The 27,240-nt window shown below is 33.5% G+C and overlaps 2 protein-coding genes across 4 annotated transcripts in view; both read left to right on the top strand.

The window, feature by feature from the left end:
* Positions 1-27,240, top strand: part of LOC143249675 (semaphorin-2A-like) — a 328,919-nt gene that overhangs the window by 63,001 nt on the left and 238,678 nt on the right. The window lies entirely within an intron of this gene.
* LOC143248380 (uncharacterized) lies at positions 572-27,144 on the top strand. The gene is made up of 3 exons (XM_076496741.1): positions 572-916; positions 6,887-7,287; positions 26,439-27,144. The coding sequence occupies exons 1-3, from the start codon at positions 709-711 to the stop codon at positions 26,892-26,894; spliced, it is 1,065 nt and encodes a 354-aa protein (XP_076352856.1). The 5' UTR covers positions 572-708; the 3' UTR covers positions 26,895-27,144.

The raw sequence follows: 27,240 nt of genomic DNA on the forward strand, positions 1-27,240 counted from the left end.
GCTTAAGGTTAATATAAGCATAAATCGCGCCTTAAAGGTTAATAACGAATATCAATAATTAAGTTAAGTGACGTAGCTTAACTGTACTAAACTCCATAAAGACAAAGTAACGACCTCTAGAAGAAGGAAAATGCGGCTTACAGAATTTATTGAGAAATATTCTTCCTGTCTGATTTCTAAGACTCCGCCTTTCTAATTAAAAAGCAGCGCAGGAAACTTCGCGAGGAGAGAACTCCAACTAGACAAGCAGGACCAATCAAATCGTATCATATACGCGTTTTCATTGAAGGCTCTCCACATTAGATCGTAGTTATCTTTGTCAAGAATGTAGTTCTATATTAGTTGTCGACTCACTCACGTGTCAGCTGTGCCCAGGTGTTAACCTCGTGAAAGATCTTGTCTCGAAATACAATAACTATTAAGCCAGTTTTTCTAACTCGTGCATAGGTCAAACACCTTAACAACATTTTACCGGATGAAAACTATGATAAACACATTAGGATTAATTTAATCTTCTCAATTTCTGGTGCCCCTCTCAGGTTTCAGTTTCTACGAGACAAGGTTACTTAACGCAGTTTCTTATTGAAAATTTTAAAATATTTGCACGAAACCAGATCCGAAATGTGTAGGTGAACTGTTCACAAGTATACAGATATTCTGAAACTGGTTATTTAGGAGTTTCCACGTGGCTCTTAAGCCTTTTACAGGATGAATAATAAGGAGTTTCAGGACTGCTTTTCACAGGAGAGACAATCTCCACCACGATTCTCGGCTTATACCATAGAACAACTTCTGTCTAAAGACATGTCCAAATGTACGTCACTCCTTTCCTCCGAATCGCCAAAGTTCGACACAGGTGATACGGGTCAGCCTGAAAAAGATAATGCGTTAAGTTTGACAATGGTTAATATGACAGGTAAGGGCCATCTCTGTATAATACGAGTCATAGTTAGAAAAGAAAAGGGTTGAATTCATAGTCTAATATGTATTACTAGATATGGTTTGAATCTAGCATGTTTCAATGAACTTTCTATTCAATCCAAGCTACCTAAACAGATTAGAAACTAAAATAACTAATTAACAACACAGCGAATTTAATAAACCAATCTAAATATCAAAGAACAAATAACTGAAAACATTTTTAAATTACATTCATTCAATAGTTGGGTACCTCTGCTGTAATCGAACATCTAACAAGGTTCAACAAGCTTACGGATTTAGATTAGTCCTTATCCTATATAGTAAGCCAAAATATCAATGTAAAACTCGAGATTTAAATTAGACTTTATCCCAAATAGTAAGCCAACAGAGCAAGGTAAATCTAGAGATTTAGATTAGTCCTTATCCTATATAGTAAGCCAAAATATCAATGTAAAACTCGAGATTTAAATTAGACTTTATCCCAAATAGTAAGCCAACAGAGCAAGGTAAATCTAGAGATTTAGATTAGTCCTTATCCTATATAGTAAGCCAAAAAATCAACGCAAAACTCGAGATTTAAATTAGACTTTATCCCAAATAGTAAGCTAACAGAGCAAGGTAAATCTAGAGATTTAGATTAGTCCTTATCCTATATAGTAAGTCAAAAAATTAATATAAAACTCGAGATTTAAATTAGACTTTATCCCATATAGTAAGCCAACAAAGCAAGGTAAATCTAGAGATTTAGATTAGTCCTTATCCTATATAGTAAGTCAAAAAATCAATGTAAAACTCGATATTTAAATTAGACTTTATCCCATATAGTAAGCCAACAAAGCAAAGTAAATCTAAAGATTTAGATTAGTCCTTATCCCATATAGTAAGCCAACAAAGCAAGGTAAATCTCTAGATTTAGGTTATTCCTGATTCCATATAGTAAGGTAACATAGCATTGTAATTCTCAAAATAATAAATTAATAATAAATGAATGAAAAGTAATAACGAACTTTTAAGCCATACTGTAAATAAAAGTAAGATTAATGAATGAGGGGGCAACTACTTGGAGCTGTCTCATTCATGTTTTGTCACTGATTCTCTGATCCCCAAATTACAGTTTTTATTCTAGCTTAAAAGCAAGATAAAACTGTTTCATTGTTGTTTCGAACACTTATGAAGTATTAATTTTGATATTTTATATTGTTTCAAATATTCACTGATGTGTAGTATAAAGTTTTACCAAGTATTATTGACAAATACGTACAAGAGAAACACTTTATTTTGTGTTATACTTTCTTAGATATATATATATATGAAACATTTCATTGTAAGAGTAACTCCCCTAGTAGAAAACACTTTGTGCTACATTGTACTGAACTCTATGTAATAAACAACACTTTATTCCACTTGATAAGTGAACTGGTAGATAACACTTTATTGCACTTGATAAGTGAACTGGTAGATAACACTTTATTCCACTTGATAAGTGAACTGGTAGATAACACTTTATTGCACTTGATAAGTGAACTGGTAGATAACACTTTATTGCACTTGATAAGTGAAGTGGTAGATAACACTTTATTCCACTTGATAAGTGAACTGGTAGATAACACTTTATTGCACTTGATAAGTGAACTGGTAGATAACACTTTATTCCACTTGATAAGTGAACTGGTAGATAACACTTTATTGCACTTGATAAGTGAACTGGTAGATAACACTTTATTCCACATCATAAGGCTTTAATAAGTACACTTATTCCACCTTGTACTTGATGTGTTTTTAACTATTTGTTGACAATCATATGTAATCGTACATAAAACACTTTATTCCACATTATAAGGCTTGTTATAGAAAAAGAGTATTATACATTGTACTCTATGTGATGTATAACAGTTTATTCCATGTTATTGTACTCTGTTTGATTTGTTTGTTTGTTTGTTTTGGAATTTCGCACAAAGCTACTCGAGGGCTATCTGTGCTAGCCGTCCCTAATTTAGCAGTGTAAGACTAGAGGGAAGGCAGCTAGTCATCACCACCAACCGCCAACTCTTGGGCTACTCTCTTACCAACGAATAGTGGGATTGATCGTAACATTATACACCCCCACGGCTGGGAGGGCGAGCATGTTTAGCGCGACGCGGGCCCGAACCCGCGACCCTCGGATTACGAGTCGCACGCCTTACGCGCTTGGCCATGCCAGGCCATATTTAAGACTAGATGGAAGGCAGCTAGTCATCACCACTCACCGCCAACTCTTGGGCTACTCTTTTACCAACGAATAGTGGCATTGACCGTCACATTATAACGCCCCCACGGCTGGGAGGGCGAGCATGTTTTGGCGCGACTCGGGCGCGAACCCGCGACCCTTAGATTACGAAGCGCACGCCTTAACGCGCTAGGCTCTATTTGATACATAACACTTCATTCCCCATGATAAGTGCTGAAAAATATCACTTTATTTCACCTTATACGCCATCTGTTTATAACAGTTTATCTCACATTATATATCCTGTGATAGGTAATTATACATTATAACTAGCGTAATATATGAACTATATTCTACATTTTTTTTCGTGTGATATATAACACTGTATTCCACTTTATAAGTCACGATATAATTAACACTTTATTCCACGTCATCAGGCCCGTAATAGATAACATTGTATTTCACATTACAAGTCATGAAATGAATATAACACTACAGGTTTTTAAAGGATAAATGTTAATTTACATTGTACTTTAAGTGATAGATAAAACTTTATATCACGTTATAAGTAATTTAATAAATAAAGTTTATTCCATATTATAAATCACGCAGTAAATAATCACTATTTTACGTTATACTCTATGTTAAAGCTAACACTTCATTAATATAATTCCACATTACAAGTCATGTAATGGATAAACTCTACTGTACCTTGCACTCTACGTTATAAATACCTCATTATTCCACATTACAAGTCATTTAATAGATAAACTTTACTGTACCTTGCACTCTACGTTATAAATACCTCATTGTTCCACATTACAAGTCATTTAATAGATAAACTCTACTGTACCTTGCACTCTACGTTATAAATACCTCATTGTTCCACATTACAAGTCATTTAATAGATAAACTTTACTGTACCTTGCACTCTACGTTATAAATATTACATTATTCCACATTACAAATCATTTAATAGATAAACTTTACTGTACCTTGCACTCTACGTTATAAATATTACATCATTCCACATTACAAATCATTTAATAGATAAACTTTACTGTACCTTGCACTCTACGTTATAAATACCTCATTATTCCACATTACAAATCATTTAATAGATAAACTTTACTGTACCTTGCACTCTACCTTATAAATATTACATTATTCCACATTACAAATCATTTAATAGATAAACTTTACTGTACCTTGCACTCTACGTTATAAATATTACATTATTCCACATTACAAATCATTTAATAGATAAACTTTACTGTACCTTGCACTCTACGTTATAAATACCTCATTGTTCCACTTTACAAGTCATTTAATAGATAAACTTTACCTTGCACTCTACGTTATAAATATTACATTATTCCACATTACAAATCATTTAATAGATAAACTTTACTGTACCTTGCACTCTACGTTATAAATACCTCATTATTCCACATTACAAATCATTTAATAGATAAACTTTACTGTACCTTGCACTCTACGTTATAAATATTACATTATTCCACATTACAAATCATTTAATAGATAAACTTTACTGTACCTTGCACTCTACGTTATAAATACCTCATTGTTCCACTTTACAAGTCATTTAATAGATAAACTTTACCTTGCACTCTACGTTATAAATATTACATTATTCCACATTACAAATCATTTAATAGATAAACTTTACTGTACCTTGCACTATACGTTATAAATATTACATTATTCCACATTACAAATCATTTAATAGATAAACTTTACTGTACCTTGCACTCTACGTTATAAATACCTCATTATTCCACTTTACAAGTCATTTAATAGATAAACTTTACTGTACCTTGCACTCTACCTTATAAATACCTCATTATTCCACATTACAAGTCATTTAATAGATAAACTTTACTGTACCTTGCACTCTACCTTATAAATACCTCATTATTCCACATTACAAGTCATTTAATAGATAAACTTTACTACACCTTGCACTCTACGTTATAAATACCTCATTATTCCACATTACAAATCATTTAATAGATAAACTTTACTGCACCTTGCACTCTACGTTATAAATACCTCATTATTCCACTTTACAAGTCATTTAATAGATAAACTTTACTGTACCTTGCACTCTACGTTATAAATACCTCATTATTCCACATTACAAGTCATTTAATAGATAAACTTTACTGTACCTTGCACTCTACGTTATAAATACCTCATTATTCCACATTACAAGTCATTTAATAGATAAACTTTACTGCACCTTGCACTCTACGTTATAAATACCTCATTATTCCACATTACAAGTCATTTAATAGATAAACTTTACTGCACCTTGCACTCTACGTTATAAATACCTCATTATTCCACTTTACAAGTCATTTAATAGATAAACTTTACTGCACCTTGCACTCTACGTTATAAATACCTCATTGTTCCACTTTACAAGTCATTTAATAGATAAACTTTACTGTACCTTGCACTCTACGTTATAAATATTACATTATTCCACATTACAAGTCATTTAATAGATAAACTTTTTTTGGACAACGAACGCCATCTTAATATTTATTATAATTCTTCTAGATGTTTATTTGGTAGTAAACTATATGTAGAAATAAAATATATTTTTATATCTGTCTATTTACAGTTTAGTTTACACTTGTTTACTACTTAATTAATAAAAACAAACAATAAATTATTTTAAATTTAACAGCGTTTAAAAATTCGTGATGACGAGAATCCCACTTGAAATAAAACTGTATCTCAAAACAGTTGGTATGGGTATTAATACTTTTATTATCAATAAAAGTGATAATACCAATACCAGTCGTTCTGAGTTATAACGTTTGAAAAGGTCGGTTATTAACTATTCTATTTATATAAAACAACTAGTACCACAGTTTTTAACTGCCTCCAACGTTTAGAAAGAAGGTAACTTCTTTCCCTCTGCTTCCATTTTATTTTTCATAGGGTTCTTTTTCACTTAACAAATACGAACATCCTCACGAACATTGATTGTTGAAACTGCGCAAATCAGGAGAAGAAAACAGTTTAACAACAATTCACGTTGTTAAAACGTAAGTTACGACATAAGTTTAACTTCTCTTCTCTACAGTGTTCACAAAGGGCAAATTATGACACACTTTAATAGTGAAGAATGTTGGGAGAAAATGGCTTCTTTGCATGTCTATATAACATTTAACGTTTAACCAAGACCCTTATGAAATGGCTTCTTTGCATGTCTATATGACATTTAACGTTTAATCAAGACCCTTATGAAATGGCTTCTTTGCATGTCTATATGACATTTAACGTTTAACCAAGACCCTTATGAAATGGCTTCTTTGCATGTCTATATGACATTTAACGTTTAACCAAGACCCTTATGAAATGGCTTCTTTGCATGTCTATATGACATTTAACGTTTAACCAAGATCCTTACGATCAACCTACTTCACATTTTACGTTATACAGTGCACATAACATGAAGAGAAATCTAGCATTCGGTTCATCACTTGTTCATAAGTTACGGCGGTAAGCTTGGACAATTGTAAACGGAAAAACAATATAGATTGGTTTCTTCCAGTGGTTAACTTAGAGCGTAAATTTTATCCCACTTAAATACGTTATGGAAATAAAATCGACATATGAATTACATATTATGCGTTTTAATACGCTTTAACCCAAACATTCTATCTATTTACTATTGGAAATTCTGCTTAACTCTGTTTCTTTTTTTTTTCCTTCGCCATTTAGGAATATCAAAGAGGACTTCAGATATTTCTCAATCTTCAAATAACAGAGATGTGTTACAGAAGGAAGCGAAACCACACAGTTCGGAATCTTGCCATCAATTTGATGAAAAAGAGAAACGTTGCACCAATCGTAATTCTTCTTACGAAACGACTGCTGTGAGTTCCTCTCTCTCACAGACTTCAAGTATTAACGACTCTTTATGTTCTGCAGAATCTGTGAGAGGATTTATGGTCGGAGATCTTTACATGAATAAACCACTGAAGATTAGAAGGAGTCGAACAACGTTCACTACGTTACAATTGCACCAGTTAGAGCGGACGTTCGAGAAATGTCAATATCCTGATGTTTTCACTCGAGAAGAGCTCGCCACGAGACTGAATCTGAGTGAAGCACGTGTGCAGGTAATTGTTTTTTTACGCCATAGAGTGTTAATGTATTTTAACTAATATTCATAGTACAAAGAGGATCATACGTAATTTAGGTATTACCGAGAACTACTTCGAAACTTTAGAGTAATCATATGCAAATTAATATGATAATATTTTACAACAGCAGTAAAAAAGTAATTTAAATTGAACTAAAATAGCATTGTTTATCTTGGGACAAATCAGGGGGGGCACACTCTAACTTTTAATGGTCCCGAGTTCGCTCCCCTGCGATATAGACCAATTATACAAACTGTATAACATTTTTAGTCAAGTCGGGTTAAAGAGTAAGCGTGAATTATGTAGTAACCTCAGGTCTCCAGCTAGCCCATGCGAAATCAGTCTACTTTTCCCCCATGTTATTTCTAAAATGATTCTCATGGGATAAAAGTTACAAGAAAAAGAGGTTTGAATTTCATTAAAAATGCGAATAAGTTTAATTATATAGATATTTAAAATAGCACCGCACTTCTGAATCAATGATGGTAGTAAAATAGCACCGTACTTCTGAATCAATTATGTTAGTACAATAGCATTGCACTTCTGAATTAATGATGTTCGTAAAATAGCATTGCACTACTGAATTAATGACGGTAGTAAAATAGCACCGTACTTCTGAATCAGTGATTTTCGTAAAACAACACCGTACTTCTCAATTAATAATGTCAGTAAAATAGCACCGTACTTTTTAATGAAGTAAACCGAGGAATACAACTACTTTCCCTACAATAAAGAATTAACATAACATTAAAAGAAAATAAAGGACTTTTTGGTCCACCTATGCTGTTTCTTTCTGCTAAATTAAGAGGTAAAAACTAAAAACACCTCAAAGATAGCCCTTATCATTTAAATATTTATTTAGCCCTCTCATAATTTCACTGAGATTTATTGTATTTACCATATCCGAAGGAAATCTATTTTAAAGAACATCTATTCATCCTGTATTCCAAATGTGATCTACAATGACAGTATAGCCTCTTCAGACTTATATTCAGTGTTGAGCTATTTGCAAATGTTACATAATTAAACTTTCCTAATAGCCAGAGTTCTTCTTGTAATATAATAAATAAACAAATTCCAAAACAATAAGAGCATGCGTATTTTGATGCTTATGAAAATAATTTTGTCTAATATTAAAAACTAAGTTAATTGTCCTATGAGAAGGTATTTTGTTTAATAATGCACGTCTATAAGGTTAGTTGCCCAGCATGGTCAGGTGGTTAAGGCACTCCACTCATAATTCTAGGGTCACGGGTTCGAATCCCCATCACACCAATCATGCTCGCCCTTTCAGCTGTTATAACGTTCCGGACAATCCCACTTATTCGTTGGTAAAAGAATAGCCCTAAGAGTTGGCGGAGGATGGTGATGGCTAGCTGCCTTCCCTCCAGTCTTACACTGCTACATTATGGACGGCTTGCACAGATAACCCTCCTGTAGCTTTGCGCGAAATTCAAAAACAAACAACCAAGCTTCCTCATACTTTGTTTGCAATACTTTTAAAAATGTGAGCACAAAACATGTGAAACCAGCGTTTAAATCTCTCCACAATGGTATTATATTTCACGCTTATTGAAAATAACATTTCATTCGCTACGAAAACCTTTAGAAAGTGTAGTAACCAAACACAATATCAGTTAGCCGGACAACGTAACTTCCCGTTTTCTGTTGTCATAAGAGACCCGGCCATCGCTGGTCGATGATTTATGTTAGGCCTTCACAGCGATTTACGACAATAGAAATAAACTCTACAATTTACTTCTCAATAAAAGTTCATGTATTTATGTTCTATGATATTCAGTTAATTTTTTTCATGATATGTAGAAGACGAGCAAAGAGAATTTTCACATGGGGCTGTGGGGATACAACACCCACCGAGAGGGATAATATTTAACACTTGTGTGTTTATAAAAGCCCTACATTAAAGTTTCGATGTGCAGAAAACTTATAATATGATAAAGTAATTATAACATGCATAATAACGATCTCTCTTGGTGCACGTGAAAAATTCTGAAAGAAAACATTAACTTCTCTCGCATCTCGTGAAGATAAGACTATCCTCAGTTGATGCACGTAAAAAAAAATAGTGAAGATATTACTATCCTCAGTTGATGCTCATGAAAGAGCTGCAAAGATAAAAATATTCTCAACTGACACACGTGAATGAGCAGTAAAAAGTGATATTACCCTTAACTGATGCACGTAAAGAGTCTTGAAAGATAACATTAAACTTACCTGAACTGTCGTCCATACAAAGTTGTTCAGATTTTAACAAGCACATTGAAATATCACTCAGTAAACATTACCGTAACATGAGCACCCAAACAGATGTTCATATTTACACAAATACAAACGTGCTGCGTTTACACTACATTGCCTTATTAGCTTTTTACCCTATCTAGTGTTGTAGACTTTCTTTTTGTTTTGTTTGTTTGGAATTTCGCACAAAGCTACTCGAGAGCTATCCGTCCCTAATTTAGCAGTGGAAGACTAGAGGGAAGGCAGCTAGTCATCACCACCCACCGCCAACTCTTGGGCTACTCTTTTACCAACGAAAAGTGGGATTGATCGTAACATTATAACGCCCCCACGGCTGGGAGGGCGAGCATGTTTGGCGCGACTCGGGCGCGAACCCGCGACTCTCAGATTACGAAGCGCACGCCTTAACGCGCTAGGCCATGCCAGGCCGTAGACTTTCTTATAAAAAGTCGAGAGTTTGTAGCTACAGTACCATTTATAATGTTCTGTTTTCGTATGAGTGGTGGGAATTACTCTCTGTATGAAGGGTGGCGTCATTATATTTGATCCACAGTAATACAGCGAGTAATCTTCACAGAATCACAACACTAAAATCCAGGTATTGATTCTTCACGGTGGGCAATGAGTACAGTTCCAATGTGGCTTCACTTGAAAACAAACAAACAAAGTATTCTGTTATTAAACAGTAAATAATAAATAACATTTCAAAAGTCGTTTCTCTAATGATTTTTTTTCCGATGAAATGGAAATCTCTCTTTATGAAATGACCAGTTAATTGTAGTTTCTGGAAAACAAAATCTTTGTAAAGTCCAGTTTGTTAATCAACTCGATTCCTTGTATGTGTTCTTGTATTGAAAGAAATACCATATGTTTAATGTTGAGTTAATAGAAGAAGATAGAAGAGGGTATGTTAGAAACGTGATTTTATAACTAACATTAGGCCTATTGGTTTCCTTTGCTCCATTAGTTTAATAGCATAAAATATAACAAAAAGTATAGTGTAGAACATCTTAGTGAAAACGTATGGAAAGTATGACGTAACAATAAAACCGATAAGAATTTAAATTATTTTTTATAAACACATTTCGCGTTTCCTCTAAGACTATAAGAGATAATACTATTTCAACAATATCACGACGTTGTATTGTTCGATACAGACAATTGTGCTATTATTGTACTATTATTGTAAATAATAGAATAATCTGAGCACTGGTGTCGATAAAAAGGATACTCCTAAAGATAATATTGGGTAAAAATTAAGAGATAGTCAATCGGGAAAAGGATTATGTAATTCAGTGTGATAATATTGGGTACAAATCGAGAGATAGCCAACCAATGAAAAGATTATCTAATTCGGTGCGAACGTAAGACTTAAGTTCTGGTATTTTGAGAGTTATTTTTAAGTTTAGTTTTTGTTTACTTGAAAGATCTGTTGAGAATTTATAAATATGACATTCTTTACGCACGTGACAATAGGCATGGGACATGTCCCTCTGACTTGCTGACCAGCTGTTTTTTGTAAATGTCAGATGGTGTCTCCAACACACGAATTTCACAAATCGAGAGTTAATTATATAAGCAAACCTTCGGATGACAGAAAAGGTAACGCAGTGGCTATATGTTTTATAATTACAACTGAAACTTGTTTTGGAGGATAGGCTAAGGATATAATACTTGTGGGGAGTTTTGTCAGTGAAATTACTATTCTTAAACTTAAATCTGAACTAACTTTAAATTAACACGTTAAAAATATTCAATTACATGTTTTTTTCGCAATAAGTGTAAAACACAAAACAGTGGAAATAATAAGAGAAAATCAAATTATTTTACCAAGTAATGACTACAAACTTTTAAATATAATAGAACACCGCCAGATGGTTAGCAATCGACTCGTAATCTGAAGATCGCGAGTTCGAGTTCCGTCACCGAATACGTTCATTATATGTTGCCCACTGGCCCAGCTACCCAGATGTAAAATTTTTTGACTTACAAAAATGCCAGCCGTCCCCAAACTAGATATTTTTAAGCTCACAATGAAAATGTATAAATATATGTCGTCGTGGCAACATTTTTCTTTGCGATGACTAATTTCTAGCTGTCAGGATTTTTTGTTTTTTTAGAATTTCGCGTAAAGTTACGTTAAAGCTATCTGCGCTAGCCGTCCCTAATTTTGAAGTAAGACTAGAGGGAAGGCAGCTAGCCATCATCACTCACCGCCAACTCTTGGGCTACTCTTTTACCAACGAATAGTAGGATTGACCGTCACTATATAACGCCTCTAAGGCTGAAAGGGCGAGCATGTTTAGTGCGACGGAGATTCGAACTTGCGACCCTCAGATTATGAGTTGAACTCCCCAACCCACCTGGTTATGCTGGGTCCAGCTATTAGGAAACTACATATGTTTCTATCAAAACTTTCAATAGATACTTATTGAAAGAACTGAACTATCTTTCTCGACGTAGTTAATTGCTGAGAAAACATGACTACAACTTGTCCCTAGTTATATTATGCTGTTTTATTGAGAGGTAAGATTGTGAAAAGTTATACTGATGAATAATATATCATAGTTATTATTCACGTGACAATTTTTCACAACCAATGAAAAGTTGAAGTACGTTTCCAAAGAGACTATTTAGGCTATGACTCACCCTTAAATTAATTGTATGTAGATTTGATGTCATTTAGTTTCATGAATATATAAATATCTCATCATATCTATAATTCAACAGTTCCCTTCGATCTGAAATGCCCGTACTACAAAGGTCATTAAACGCTGTTTCCGCATTTTATAAGCTCCGTTAAAGTAACTGTTATTTGTTGGGATGCCTGAATGGTTGAAACCAATCCCTGTTGTAACAGGAATGGAAGACGGTAAAATTCAAGTTGATTGCGATTGTTTTGATAGTTACTTCTAAAAATAAGCAATAACATTTTTAACCTTGTTATATGTCTCTTTTGCGCCATCGTGTAGGTTACATGCTATTAGAAGAAAATATTAGTTCTCTGTTACATGTGATCCACACTTAAATTAATAATTCCATTCCACAAATATCTGGTTCTCCACCTCTGATGATTAAACGTATTCATTAGACCGATAACAAATATTGCTCATTTACAGGAAAAATTTCAGATTTATCCATAGGAATGCATTACACTGGCACCCTAGCCACACCTGGCGAGGACTTTATTGGTTCTAATTGGGTCCTTATACTAATCTCAACGGTATCCTAGTCACACCTGGAGTGGAAATCATTGTGTCTAAACAGGTCCTTATACTAATCTTAAAGACATCCTAGTCACACCAAGCGTGGACATTGTTGTGCATAATCAGGACCTTATCATAATCTTATTGACATCCTAGTCACACCTAGCGAGGACATTATTGTGATTAATCAGGACCTTATAAACTTATTGTCACCTTAATCATACCTAGCAGTGATACTGTTATGTCTATATAAGACCTAATCATAAACTTATTTGTGTCCTAGCCACACCTGGCAAGAATACTCTCGTGCCTAATCAGGACCTTCTACTAAACATTCAACAATATATTGACTTTATTCTACATAAAATTCACGAATATGTAGCTTACCAAATAAAACGACAGAAACATAGAATATCAAATAAAAAGGAAATATATTAACAGCCCCAAAAACAGTCAGGGAGCTTATCAAATTAAACATACAGTCAGGGAGCTTATCAAATTAAACACACAGACAGAGAGCTTATGAAATTAAACATACAGATAGAGAGCTTATCAAATTAAACACACAGACAAAGAGCTTATCAAATTAAACACACAGACAGAGAGCTTATCAAATTAAACATACAGATAGAGAGCTTATCAAATTAAACACACAGACATGGAGCTTATCAAATTAAACACACAGACAGAGAGCTTATGAAATTAAACATACAGATAGAGAGCTTCTCAAATTAAACACACAGACAGAGAGCTTATCAAATTAAACACACAGACATGGAGCTTATCAAATTAAACACACAAACAGAGAGCTTATCAAATTAAACATACAGATAGAGAGCTTATCAAATTAAACATACAGTCAGAGAGCTTATCAAATTAAACACACAGACAGAGAGCTTATGAAATTAAACATACAGATAGAGAGCTTATCAAATTAAACACACAGACAGAGAGCTTATCAAATTAAACACACAGACAGAGAGCTTATCAAATTAAACACACAGACAGAGAGCTTATCAAATTAAACACACAGACAGAGAGCTTATCAAATTAAACACACAGACATGGAGCTTATCAAATTAAACATACAGACAGACAGCTTATCAAATTAAACACACAGACAGAGAGCTTATGAAATTAAACATACAGATAGAGAGCTTATCAAATTAAACACACAGACAGAGAGCTTATCAAATTAAACATACATATAGAGAGCTTATCAAATTAAACACACAGACAGAGAGCTTATCAAATTAAACACACAGACAGAGAGCTTATCAAATTAAACACACAAACAGTGAGCTTATCAAATTAAACATACAGATAGAGAGCTTATCAAATTAAACATACAGTCAGAGAGCTTATCAAATTAAACACACAGACAGAGAGCTTATCAAATTAAACATACAGATAGAGAGCTTATCAAATTAAACATACAGTCAGAGAGCTTATCAAATTAAACACACAGACAGAGAGCTTATGAAATTAAACATACAGATAGAGAGCTTATCAAATTAAACACACAGACAGAGAGCTTATCAAATTAATCATACAGTCAGAGAGCTTATCAAATTAATCATACAGTCAGAGAGCTTATCAAATTAAACACACAGACAGAGAGCTTATCAAATTAAACATACAGATAGAGAGCTTATCAAATTAAACACACAGACAGAGAGCTTATCAAATTAAACACACAGACAGGGAGCTTATCAAATTAAACACACAGACAGAGAGCTTATCAAATTAAACATACAGACATGGAGCTTATCAAATTAAACATACAGATAGAGAGCTTATCAAATTAAACACACAAACAGAGAGCTTATCTAATTAAACACACAGACATGGAGCTTATCAAATTAAACATACAGATAGAGAGCTTATCAAATTAAACATACAGATAGAGAGCTTATCAAATTAAACATACAGTCAGAGAGCTTATCAAATTAAACACACAGACAGAGAGCTTATCAAATTAAACACACAAACAGAGAGCTTATCTAATTAAACACACAGACATGGAGCTTATCAAATTAAACATACAGATAGAGAGCTTATCAAATTAAACACACAAACAGAGAGCTTATCAAATTAAACATACAGATAGAGAGCTTATCAAATTAAACATACAGTCAGAGAGCTTATCAAATTAAACACACAGACAGAGAGCTTATGAAATTAAACACACAGACAGAGAGCTTATCAAATTAAACACACAGACAGAGAGCTTATCTAATTAAACATACAGACAGGGAGCTTATCAAATTAAACATACAGACAGAGAGCTTATCAAATTAAACACACAGACAGAGAGCTTATCAAATTAAACACACAGACAGAGAGCTTATCAATTAAACACACAGACAGAGAGCTTATCTAATTAAACATACAGACAGGGAGCTTATCAAATTAAACACACAGACAGAGAGCTTATCAAATTAAACATACAGATAGAGAGCTTATCAAATTAAACATACAGTCAGAGAGCTTATCAAATTAAACACACAGACAGAGAGCTTATCAAATTAAACATACAGATAGAGAGCTTATCAAATTAAACATACAGTCAGAGAGCTTATCAAATTAAACACACAGACAGAGAGCTTATGAAATTAAACATACAGATAGAGAGCTTATCAAATTAAACACACAGACAGAGAGCTTATCAAATTAATCATACAGTCAGGGAGCTTATCAAATTAATCATACAGTCAGAGAGCTTATCAAATTAAACACACAGACAGAGAGCTTATCAAATTAAACATACAGATAGAGAGCTTATCAAATTAAACACACAGACAGAGAGCTTATCAAATTAAACACACAGACAGGGAGCTTATGAAATTAAACATACAGATAGAGAGCTTATCAAATTAAACACACAGACAGAGAGCTTATCAAATTAAACACACAGACAGAGAGCTTATCAAATTAAACACACAGACAGAGAGCTTATCAAATTAAACACACAGACATGGAGCTTATCAAATTAAACATACAGACAGACAGCTTATCAAATTAAACACACAGACAGAGAGCTTATGAAATTAAACATACAGATAGAGAGCTTATCAAATTAAACACACAGACAGAGAGCTTATCAAATTAAACATACAGATAGAGAGCTTATCAAATTAAACACACAGACAGAGAGCTTATCAAATTAAACACACAGACAGAGAGCTTATCAAATTAAACACACAAACAGAGAGCTTATCAAATTAAACATACAGATAGAGAGCTTATCAAATTAAACATACAGTCAGAGAGCTTATCAAATTAAACACACAGACAGAGAGCTTATCAAATTAAACATACAGATAGAGAGCTTATCAAATTAAACATACAGTCAGAGAGCTTATCAAATTAAACACACAGACAGAGAGCTTATGAAATTAAACATACAGATAGAGAGCTTATCAAATTAAACACACAGACAGAGAGCTTATCAAATTAATCATACAGTCAGGGAGCTTATCAAATTAATCATACAGTCAGAGAGCTTATCAAATTAAACACACAGACAGAGAGCTTATCAAATTAAACATACAGATAGAGAGCTTATCAAATTAAACACACAGACAGAGAGCTTATCAAATTAAACACACAGACAGGGAGCTTATCAAATTAAACACACAGACAGAGAGCTTATCAAATTAAACATACAGACATGGAGCTTATCAAATTAAACATACAGATAGAGAGCTTATCAAATTAAACACACAAACAGAGAGCTTATCTAATTAAACACACAAACAGAGAGCTTATCTAATTAAACACACAGACATGGAGCTTATCAAATTAAACATACAGATAGAGAGCTTATCAAATTAAACACACAAACAGAGAGCTTATCAAATTAAACATACAGATAGAGAGCTTATCAAATTAAACATACAGTCAGAGAGCTTATCAAATTAAACACACAGACAGAGAGCTTATGAAATTAAACACACAGACAGAGAGCTTATCAAATTAAACACACAGACAGAGAGCTTATCAAATTAAACACACAGACAGAGAGCTTATGAAATTAAACATACAGATAGAGAGCTTATCAAATTAAACACACAGACAGAGAGCTTATCAAATTAATCATACAGTCAGGGAGCTTATCAAATTAATCATACAGTCAGAGAGCTTATCAAATTAAACACACAGACAGAGAGCTTATCAAATTAAACATACAGATAGAGAGCTTATCAAATTAAACACACAGACAGAGAGCTTATCAAATTAAACACACAGACAGGGAGCTTATGAAATTAAACACACAGACAGAGAGCTTATCAAATTAAACATACAGACATGGAGCTTATCAAATTAAACATACAGATAGAGAGCTTATCAAATTAAACACACAAACAGAGAGCTTATCTAATTAAACACACAGACATGGAGCTTATCAAATTAAACATACAGATAGAGAGCTTATCAAATTAAACATACAGATAGAGAGCTTATCAAATTAAACATACAGTCAGAGAGCTTATCAAATTAAACACACAGACAGAGAGCTTATCAAATTAAACACACAGACATGGAGCTTATCAAATTAAACATACAGATAGAGAGCTTATCAAATTAAACATACAGATAGAGAGCTTATCAAATTAAACACACAAACAGAGAGCTTATCAAATTAAACATACAGATAGAGAGCTTATCAAATTAAACATACAGTCAGAGAGCTTATCAAATTAAACACACAGACAGAGAGCTTATGAAATTAAACACACAGACAGAGAGCTTATCAAATTAAACACACAGACAGAGAGCTTATCTAATTAAACATACAGACAGGGAGCTTATCAAATTAAACATACAGACAGAGAGCTTATCAAATTAAACACACAGACAGAGAGCTTATCAAATTAAACACACAGACAGAGAGCTTATCAATTAAACACACAGACAGAGAGCTTATCTAATTAAACATACAGACAGGGAGCTTATCAAATTAAATACACAGACAGAGAGCTTATCAAATTAAACACACAGACAGACAGCTTATCAAATTAAACACACAGACAGAGATCTTATCAAATTAAGCATACAGACAGACAGCTTATCAAATTATAAGTTACACATTTAGATTAACGAGTAAAACGTAAAATTAATAATTTAACAAACAAACAATAAACAGATTATCAAGTACTATGACAAATAAAGAAGGTAGATAGTTTATCACGTATGAAAACAGATACGTAGGTTATCAAGTAAAATGAGAGATATGTAGAGAGATTACACTATGTAACACAAATTTTGTTCCTGGATAGTACGTGTTCTTTCTTATTTACTTATGTTGTAAAAATACAGAAAATGTCCATTATTCCCTTCAAACTTTGCTCATGTGACCTGGATAATGAAATTTAGAAATTAACCTATTTTCTGTGTAACAACGGGAAAATGTGCACATTTTCATTTACATAAGGTCTGAGTAAAACAACATATGAATCAAGATTTGCATGTATTTGTACTAAAGTTATACAAAAATGTTTAGAAGTGAGTAGTTTTTCGAGATTTGTGACGGTAATGTAAATCACTTTCACGTGTCAGCCCCCAAATATAGTCTCTCATGATGTTTTCATTATAAGCTTCCAGGTCACAAAAGCAAAGTTTCAAGAGAAAAACAGGTCTTTTCCATTCACGTTAGGCATAAGCAATTGGGAAATAACACTTTCTGCCTAGAAACAAGAAAAGTAAAATTTTGTTTTATTGTGTTATATAATTAAAAGGCAAATGTGTAGATTGTCAAATAAAAAAGGAACTAAGCAGATTATCAGACATATAGACAGATAATCCGACCATCATCAAACGAAAAGATAAATAAATGATCAAATATATAAAGACAAGTATGTTGATTATCCGATTATAAAGTAAGAAAACAGCTTATCAAACAAAAAGAGAACTACATAGATAGGTAGGGTAACAAACTGAAGATTGTACTGTTTTATCATCGCAGACTTTAAAACAATTGAGCATTTTTTTTATTCTAAGTCTGACATTTATTTTTACCTGAGAGCTAAAATACTTGTGTTAATAAAGTCTCCTTCACCGGTTTTCAAAATGCTCTTATGCAGTTTTTTTTGTAATTTTGTGCTAGCCGTCCCTAATTTAGTAGTGTAAGACTAGAGGGAAGGCAGCTAGTCATAACCACCCACCGCCAACTTTTGGACTACTCTTTTACCAACGAATAGTTGGACTAAACGTCACATTATAACGCCCCCACGGCTGAAAAGGCAAGCATGTTTGGTGTAACGGGGGATTCGAACCCGCGACCCTCAGATCACGAGTCGAACGCCTTAACCCACCTGGCCATGCCGGACTTTATATTAGAACTTGACTTTGTAATACTGTTAAAATATACAAGACTCAGGAGAATGTTCACGGTCGTACTTGTATGCAGAACCTTAGCACATTATAACAATTACGCTTTGTAAATAGTACATCTATAAATAATAGAAAACTGTTCAGTAAATTACATCAATCTGCACATGATACAACTTTAATCGCTGACAGTTTACACAGCTGGTACTCTGTTAATTTGAATAGCGTGTCGTACACCATATGGTACTACTAAATAATGTATGGAAAGCAACTGTGTCCGTTGACAACGACAGCTAATGAAATAGGCGTATTTATGCACACGTTATATAATAACTCCCGCCTTAGTCTTTTAACAAAACATAACTTGAATATTTACAGCTTGTAATATCTTGTTATGCCTCTAATTTATGTTCGTACATAGAGAAACGTGGAACAGCATTAGGCCTGTTCAACGTTTCGAAGAATAGTATTAATTATTAGTGTTTCTAAAAGAGTTGACACATAATTATGTGTCATTTTCATAACGGATATAAAATTCCCTGGGTAACATACTGATATTATTATGTCATTACCTCTCGTTAGGGCTATGTATTTCAGTGTCCAATACTTACCTCCAAGTCTGTTTACTCTTGTAAATAAAATTCATATGTATTCAAGTAGTTAATATTGGAAATAAACAATGCTTAATTTATTGACATTGTATAATGATATTACACCACGAAAACTATTGAAGCAACAAAGACACACTCAACAATAAAACAATACAATTTGTGTAATTCGCTCGTTTTGTAAACAAAGTTTAATGTGAAACAAAAACTGATTAGGCTTGTATGAAATGCAAATATGTTAAAAAGCCTATCTTTTTGCTTTGAACCTCAACTTCTTGCTGTTTGCAGGTCATTTTCATATCACCTATAATTTATGTTTAACATTGGTAAAAACACAGATAAGTTTGGTTAATATAATACTTCCTCTTACCTAAAACATATTAAGAGAAAAATTAATTTAACACTTTTCAAGCGGAGATCTGTGTAAACCATTATATGAAATGAAAATAAAAAGCTTAAAACAGTCACAATACTGAAAACAAAGAGAAGTGTGATAATTTAAAAGAAAGTTTCCTGAACTGTTCCCCCTGTGACTTTTTGACAAGATATGGCGGCAAAATGAAAGGAGCATTCGCTCACCATACAACAGAATGAACTCACACAACAGAATAAACAATTTTACATATAGTATCTAATAATGATGTTAACTTTTATCAAAAGGCTTAAGAGGGTTTCTTATTCGTTGTTAAATTTGCTAAAGAGAGTTTCATAAAGTGTTGGGCCCAGGTGGGTTAAGGCGTTCGACTCGTAATGTTAAGATCGCGGGTTCGAATCCTCGTCGCACCAAACATGCTTGCCCGTTCAGCCGGAAATAACTTATGTGCTACATTCCCTTGAATTGGTAAGCACGTGTTAAGACAACTTTCATGAACTGGAAGTGAGAAGCACACATGAGATATATAAGGCAATCTTGTATTATCTTTTTGTGGCACTGATAATAAACAACTTCCCCCTTGCACCAAACATGCTCGCCCTTTCAACCGTGGGGGCGTTATAATGTGATGGTCAATCTCACTATTCGTAGGTAAAAGAGTAGCCCAAGAGTTGGCGGTGGGTGGTGATGACTAGCTGCCTTCCCTCTAGTTTTACACTGCTAAATTAGGGACAGCTAGCGCAGATAGCCCTCGTGTAGCTTTTGCGCGAAATCCAAACCAAACATAAGGTGGTTAGTTCGTCATCAAAACGCCAAAGAGCTGAAGAGCGTTTCGCGTAGACGTCAGTTGTTGTCAACATTAAAGGCGGGTTAATCCGAATAAACAAGTTTGAGAGGCTGTTCGTGGTGACGAGAAACCAACCTGAAGTAAAAAATGTATCTCAGATTAAAATAAAGTTTAGAACGACGTCTCTATCGTCCTACGTCATCTTCAGGTTAACAAAGAGAGAGTTTCCAACTGACCGTTGCAGGGCACATGTTTTAGGGACTAGACTGTAAATGTGTATGGGATTGTAGGTGGCGTTGCACTTAGATGTTAGGTTATTAATTAGTGAAGGTATAAAGATGTTCCTTTATATTGGTTTAATTTTGGTTTTAGTTGCTGTATAAGTAGGGCTTCTTTGATTTTACGTTCGTTGTATTGTTTCCCTACTTAATATATGGCTGTTTTCTATGGTAATGTTGTGTTTATTTGATTTGCAGTGCTCAAAAACGTGTGGTATTTTTGTGTTCATTTAATCTGGTTTCCATTTTTTTGCTTGTTTCTCCAGCATAGGAGTCGTGGCAGTTGTTGTATTGCATTTTTAAAATATTGTTGGTGTTTCGTTTGTCAATACAGTTTTTTTTAAATAGTATGGACTTTAGTTTTGTACCTTGTTTTTGAATATATTTGGTGTTTACTGGAATGTTGTGTTTTATTATAAGTTTTTCACTGATGTTGATTATTCTTCCCCCTGACATCGGAAATATCTGGTATGTAGCAATGTAAGATTTTGTAATTTGTTGTATCTTGGGCCTTATTGTTGTTTGTTTGTTGTTGGTCTAGGTGTATATGTATAATTGTTTCAACAGGTTTTGGAGGAAATTCGTTAATGTTGATGAAGTGTTGCTTTATTTTGTTGATTTCATCGTTAATTTTATCAGATAAACATAGTTTTGTGGCTGTGTTTATTTGGTTACTTAATATGTTGAGTTTTTGTTTTGCTTCATTTGCTGAGTCTCAGGGAATGTATAATCCATTATGGGTGCTCGCTAAAGATGTTTAAGGTTGAGAACATTCTTAAGGAAGTATAGAATATTTACCCCTCACAACACCAGATTTAAGGTAGAGAACACTTTCATGGAAGTATAGGATATCTACCCTTTAAAGCAAGAGATTTAAGGTACAGAACACTCTCATGGAAGTACAGGATATCTAACGCTAAAGCAAGATATTTAAGGTAGAGATCACTCTCATGAAAGTGTAGGATATCTACCTCTTAAAGCAAGGTAATTAAGGTAGAAAACACTTTAATAGAAGTATAGGTTATCTAACCTTTAAAACAAGAGATTTAAGGTATAGAACACTCTCATGGAAGTATAAGATATCTAACCTTAAAGAAAAAGATTTAAGGTAGAGAATATTTCTGTGGAGATATAGGATATCTACTTCCTAAAGCAAGAGGTTTGAAGTACAGAACATCTTTGAGAAAGTATAGGATATCTAGCCTTTAAGTATCTGACTTCGAAACGTAATAATAGAAAAACTGGTTTGACACTGTTCAAGCTGAGATCTACGAAAATCTTGATATAAAATACAAAAGCTTAAAACATTCGCTGAATTGAAAACAAAAAAGTAGTGGTATTAAAAAAAACAAACGTTTTCAGTATCATTACCCGTGTGAGTTGATGACAAGATATGTGGAAGGAACCGTTCGCCGGTTAACATGCAGAAGATATTTCATATCAATCTGTTGAAGATAGTAGTTCCATAGAAACGTTAACCGCTACAAATACACTGAAAATAGTTTCATAGAAATGTTAACCATTATAAATATACTGAAGATAGTTTCATAGAAATATTAACCGTTATAAATATACTGAAGAATGTTTTATTGAAATATTAACCGTTGTAGATACACTGAAGATAGTTTCACACAAATATTAACCATCACAAATATATTGAAGATAGTTCCATAGAAATATTAACCGTAAGAAATACGCTGAAGAGGAGTTCATAGTAATGCTAAATAAAGTGTAATAGAGATGTTAAAATTAGTGACATACTAAAGTGAGTTTCCTTTCAAGCAGGTGTTAAATGTTCCTAGATATTTATATATATATATATAAAATAGATGGTAACTATCACGGACAAAGACAACATAAACACGAGAACGTCGCTCGTTCTGCGGAAATGTAGGTCTTCTACGCTTTATAGCAAAGATCTTTAAAGTGGAGAAAAATTTTGGCGAAGTCTAGAATTTCTCACTCTTGAAGGTAGAAAACTTTACAGACGTCTCGGGTCTCTTACTATAAAACGATAAAGAAAACTTCAGTGGAAATGTGGGCTCTTTACCCCTCAACGTAATAGGTTAAAGGTTGAGATAATATGCTTACAAATATAGGACCTTAAGTAAGTCTTAAAGCAAGAAAAACCAGTCAGAGAACTGAGCCCCCAAGAGTGATGGGATGTACCGTATATAATCCATTAACTACAATTAACTAGAAGTTGTTCCTGACACAACAGAAACCTGAAACTAAAGTACTGTTGTGTTAGGTATTATAATACATCTCGAACGAATCTCCGATTTATTACGTTACGTGTTAAGTTTCCAAATAGTCGGGAAGTTTAATTTTAGTTTAACTGAATGTCAAAATGCATTAGATTTATGACATTTCCCAACAAGACTGACATACACAGTTTACTTTCTTTAATACAAATGTATTTGATTATAGAAACAATAATACAATTTATAATAAAAGTTGTTTATAATAGTTATTATAAAGGATTTACTAACTTGAAAGCAATATTGAGTCTTCTACCTGGTCTGGAAAGGAATATTTTATCGATGGTTCATGATGAGCGAATTCTCTTGATATCAATACAGTTAATACACTTAACGGCTAACCAGCTCTCGCTGATGGCACGTGAGTTTTTTTTGTTTTTTTTTTGTTTTTTTTTACACTCGAGGTTAGAAGACATCGTAGAAACGCTAACGTCCGACGGTAGTCCACTGACGTTAAACGGTTTCTAACGTTTGTAATATATAAACGTTCCTGGTCAAATGTCTATAGTTTCGTGATTACCAAGCGTTTATCACAGTTATAGTTTCAGAGGTTTATAGTATACTAAATGTAGCAAACCAACAACATATAAAACTGCCTCTTCGCATTGCTTTCGTTACATTTTATAAGCTTGACAGGAGAGTTTCAATTTCAATTAGCAGCAATACTGGCAATCACTAGTATTACATATACACTTAATAAGTACAATGTTGATTCTTACACTCGAGAATCTTCTACAAATTTATAAAATAGGCGGGACTTTTGCAATATATATTTAACAAAACTTTTGTAACTTACGAATATCGAGTTTACGATAAAATTCTTCGAAATTTATATGGAACGAACTCCGTATGAAGGTTTTTTTTAAATTTCGTCCAAAGCTACACGAGGGCTAACTGTGCTAGTCGTCCCTAATTTAGAAGTGTAAGATTAGAGAGAAGGCAATTAGTCATCACAACCCACTGCTACCAAGGGGAATCGAACCCCCTGATTTTAGCGTTGTAAATCCATAGACTTACCACTTTTACGCAATATAAAAATATTTCATCCTATTACTTCGGTTGCTACTTTTTTATCATATCTAGTTTAATAACAAATTGACTTAATATTCCTCAAACTGTATAATCTCCAAGTCTAAGTTCGAAGGAGATCCAGTTCATTTTACACTTTAAACAACGTGTGTTATTAGGTTATACTGGTTTCGGAGAACTTCACTCCTCATTAGTAACCCAAAACACAAGTTAACCAAAGAGATAAGATGGACCTATATCGTAGTGAAAATTATCAAACAAACAGTTGGTATGAACGTGCTTTATAGCCAATATGAGGTAAACCTATAAACTGGATGGATGAAGTGCTATTTGCCTCTGCTCAGTTCTTCACATCATATAGTAGAGCAATTTCAACAATAATAAATAAACTTGAGCTTTGTCTTCGAGAGTAAACAATTTTCGGATTACTAATTTATTTGTTACATCTGTTATTGTGCGACTGTGAAGAACAGAACAATGGCTAATAACACTTTTTTCTTCACTTCACGCCCCCGAGCGATACAGCGGTATGTGTTCGGACTCACAACGCTAAAAACAGGGTTTCGATACCAGTGGTAGGCAGAGCACAGGTAGCCAGTTGTGTAGCTTTAAGCTTAATTCAAACAATCAGTCAGTCTTCATCTATGTCATAAATAGGCTTTCCTTGTAATAACTATACACCACGTTCTCACCAACAGCATGTTTGATTTCCGGTCTAAGTAACATGTAGAGCAGTGTTCTTAGAATAAAGCAACCTAACATCCTGGAGGTTTCTTAATAAGCACTTTCAGTAGTTCAGTAGCCAACAAAATTACATTAACTTATCCAGTTAGCGGAATAAACTGTTTTATTTAAACATGTGTGAGGTGTTCAGAGATACGTTTTATGATGTTTACAGTTGTTGCTCACATGTTTGTTATTTTGGTTATCTAGTGTTATTTATCGATACATTTGGTTATCATACAATAACAATAATATTTCAAAGCACGTTGTGTTCGAGATTTCTAATTATAATCGGACTTAACATTCTTAAACCAATAAATAACTTAATCGTTCATATAACATGTATATTTTCATGTACATGTCTTCTCCATATAACATGTATAAGAGTAACAAAACTGAAAATAAAGTAGCAACTGCTACATGTAACAGATTTACTAATGTAATTTATTTTAATATTGATGTTTATTTCAGTTAGAAATGTATGTAACTTGTATTGTTAAATGTGTATTGCGAAAGTCCCGCCTGTTCTCTAAATTTATAGAAGATTCTCGTGTGTAAGAATCAACAATCTATAAGAATCAACAATCTACGATGTATATCAAATGCTAGCGATTTCTAGTATTGTTGCCAACTAAACTTTATAAAACTTTGCCTTAAAGTTTATAAATGGACGCGCCAAAAGACATTTTTTGAAAGGATATTGTTTGGTTGCTTCAGTAAGTATACTATAAGCCTCAGAAGCTATGACTGGGATAAACGCTCATTAATCTGAAAAGTACAGATTTGTACCGTCGACAAAATCTTCAGTTTCAGACCAGATAGAAGACTCAGTATCGTTTGTAAGTTTGTAAAACTCTTGTATATAAATCATTATTTGTAATAACCGTTAATATAAATTATATTGTTGGTTGTATGTTATAATATATTTGTGCTGAAAAAAGGAAACTGTGCTATCAGTCTTGTTGGTATATATTCCACAGCTGTTACGTAATGACAAGGAATTAACTTCTACATTAAAATTAAAACTTACGGCTATTTGAAATCATAATATACTTAACGTACGTAACACAATAAATCGGAGACTCGACCGTAATAAGTTATAATACGAAACGTTATATGTCATTCAAAACATTTTTCCTTGAAATATTATTTTTGAGTGCTTGAATATTCTTAATTTTATGTTGTATTATAGAATTTCTAAGATGAAATGTGTTATTACTAAGGCATTTATTGGTCATTAATTCTAATATAAAAATATAATTATTTCTAGGTGTGGTTTCAAAACAGACGAGCCAAATGGAGGAAACAAGAGAAGAATCTCAGATATGAAAATCCTAAGTGTCCTGATGTAAACATGTTTTTGTCCCCTGGCAGAGATTTACAGGGACTGCTTCATCTTTCTCCTAGTCCCTTAGGAACGGATCCTCTGTGGGGCAACGGATTGCATAGTTCTCTGTTCACGTCATCTCTCAAAGGGCTCTCTAATCGTTTCGGCCTTAACAACTTGTTCTCAGCTAGCAATGAAGCCAGCACTTCGAGGATTGAAGCGGCGACTCGTCTGTCTTTGCCACGTTCTGTGGCTGACCGTGTTGATACACTCACTTCGGGCCTACTCTCGGTTTACATGCTGAACTCGGCGGGTGCGTCTAGCAGAACCTCAGCTCCAACTAACATTGTCAATGTCTTGCCTTCCTCTTTCCATCACCTCGGCCCTTTCCATGAGTAAGTCTGTCGATAGGACACAGACAGGCCTCATGAGTAAGCCCGCCGACAGGACACAGACAGGCCTGAATTTCTTGAGTGTTAAAAAAAAAAAGAGGTCTTATTTCTCTCTTACTGAAACGAACTCCGGATCCAAGATATATAGAGTTCTATTATGTTATTTTAATGAAGTAAAGAATAATTAGAGAATTGATAAATTCATTGTAAAACCTGTTCATTGAGCCAATATTACGTAATGTGTTTTACATTTATCTCTTACCTACTGTGTTTATAACAAATTCTTTAGAGTTCAGCACTGACATACTGTTTACAAGCTCTTTTGTCACATTTTGATCGTTACATTTTACCAC

Source organism: Tachypleus tridentatus, chromosome 4, assembly GCF_004210375.1.
Source record: "Tachypleus tridentatus isolate NWPU-2018 chromosome 4, ASM421037v1, whole genome shotgun sequence".
Classification (NCBI taxonomy): domain Eukaryota; kingdom Metazoa; phylum Arthropoda; class Merostomata; order Xiphosura; family Limulidae; genus Tachypleus; species Tachypleus tridentatus.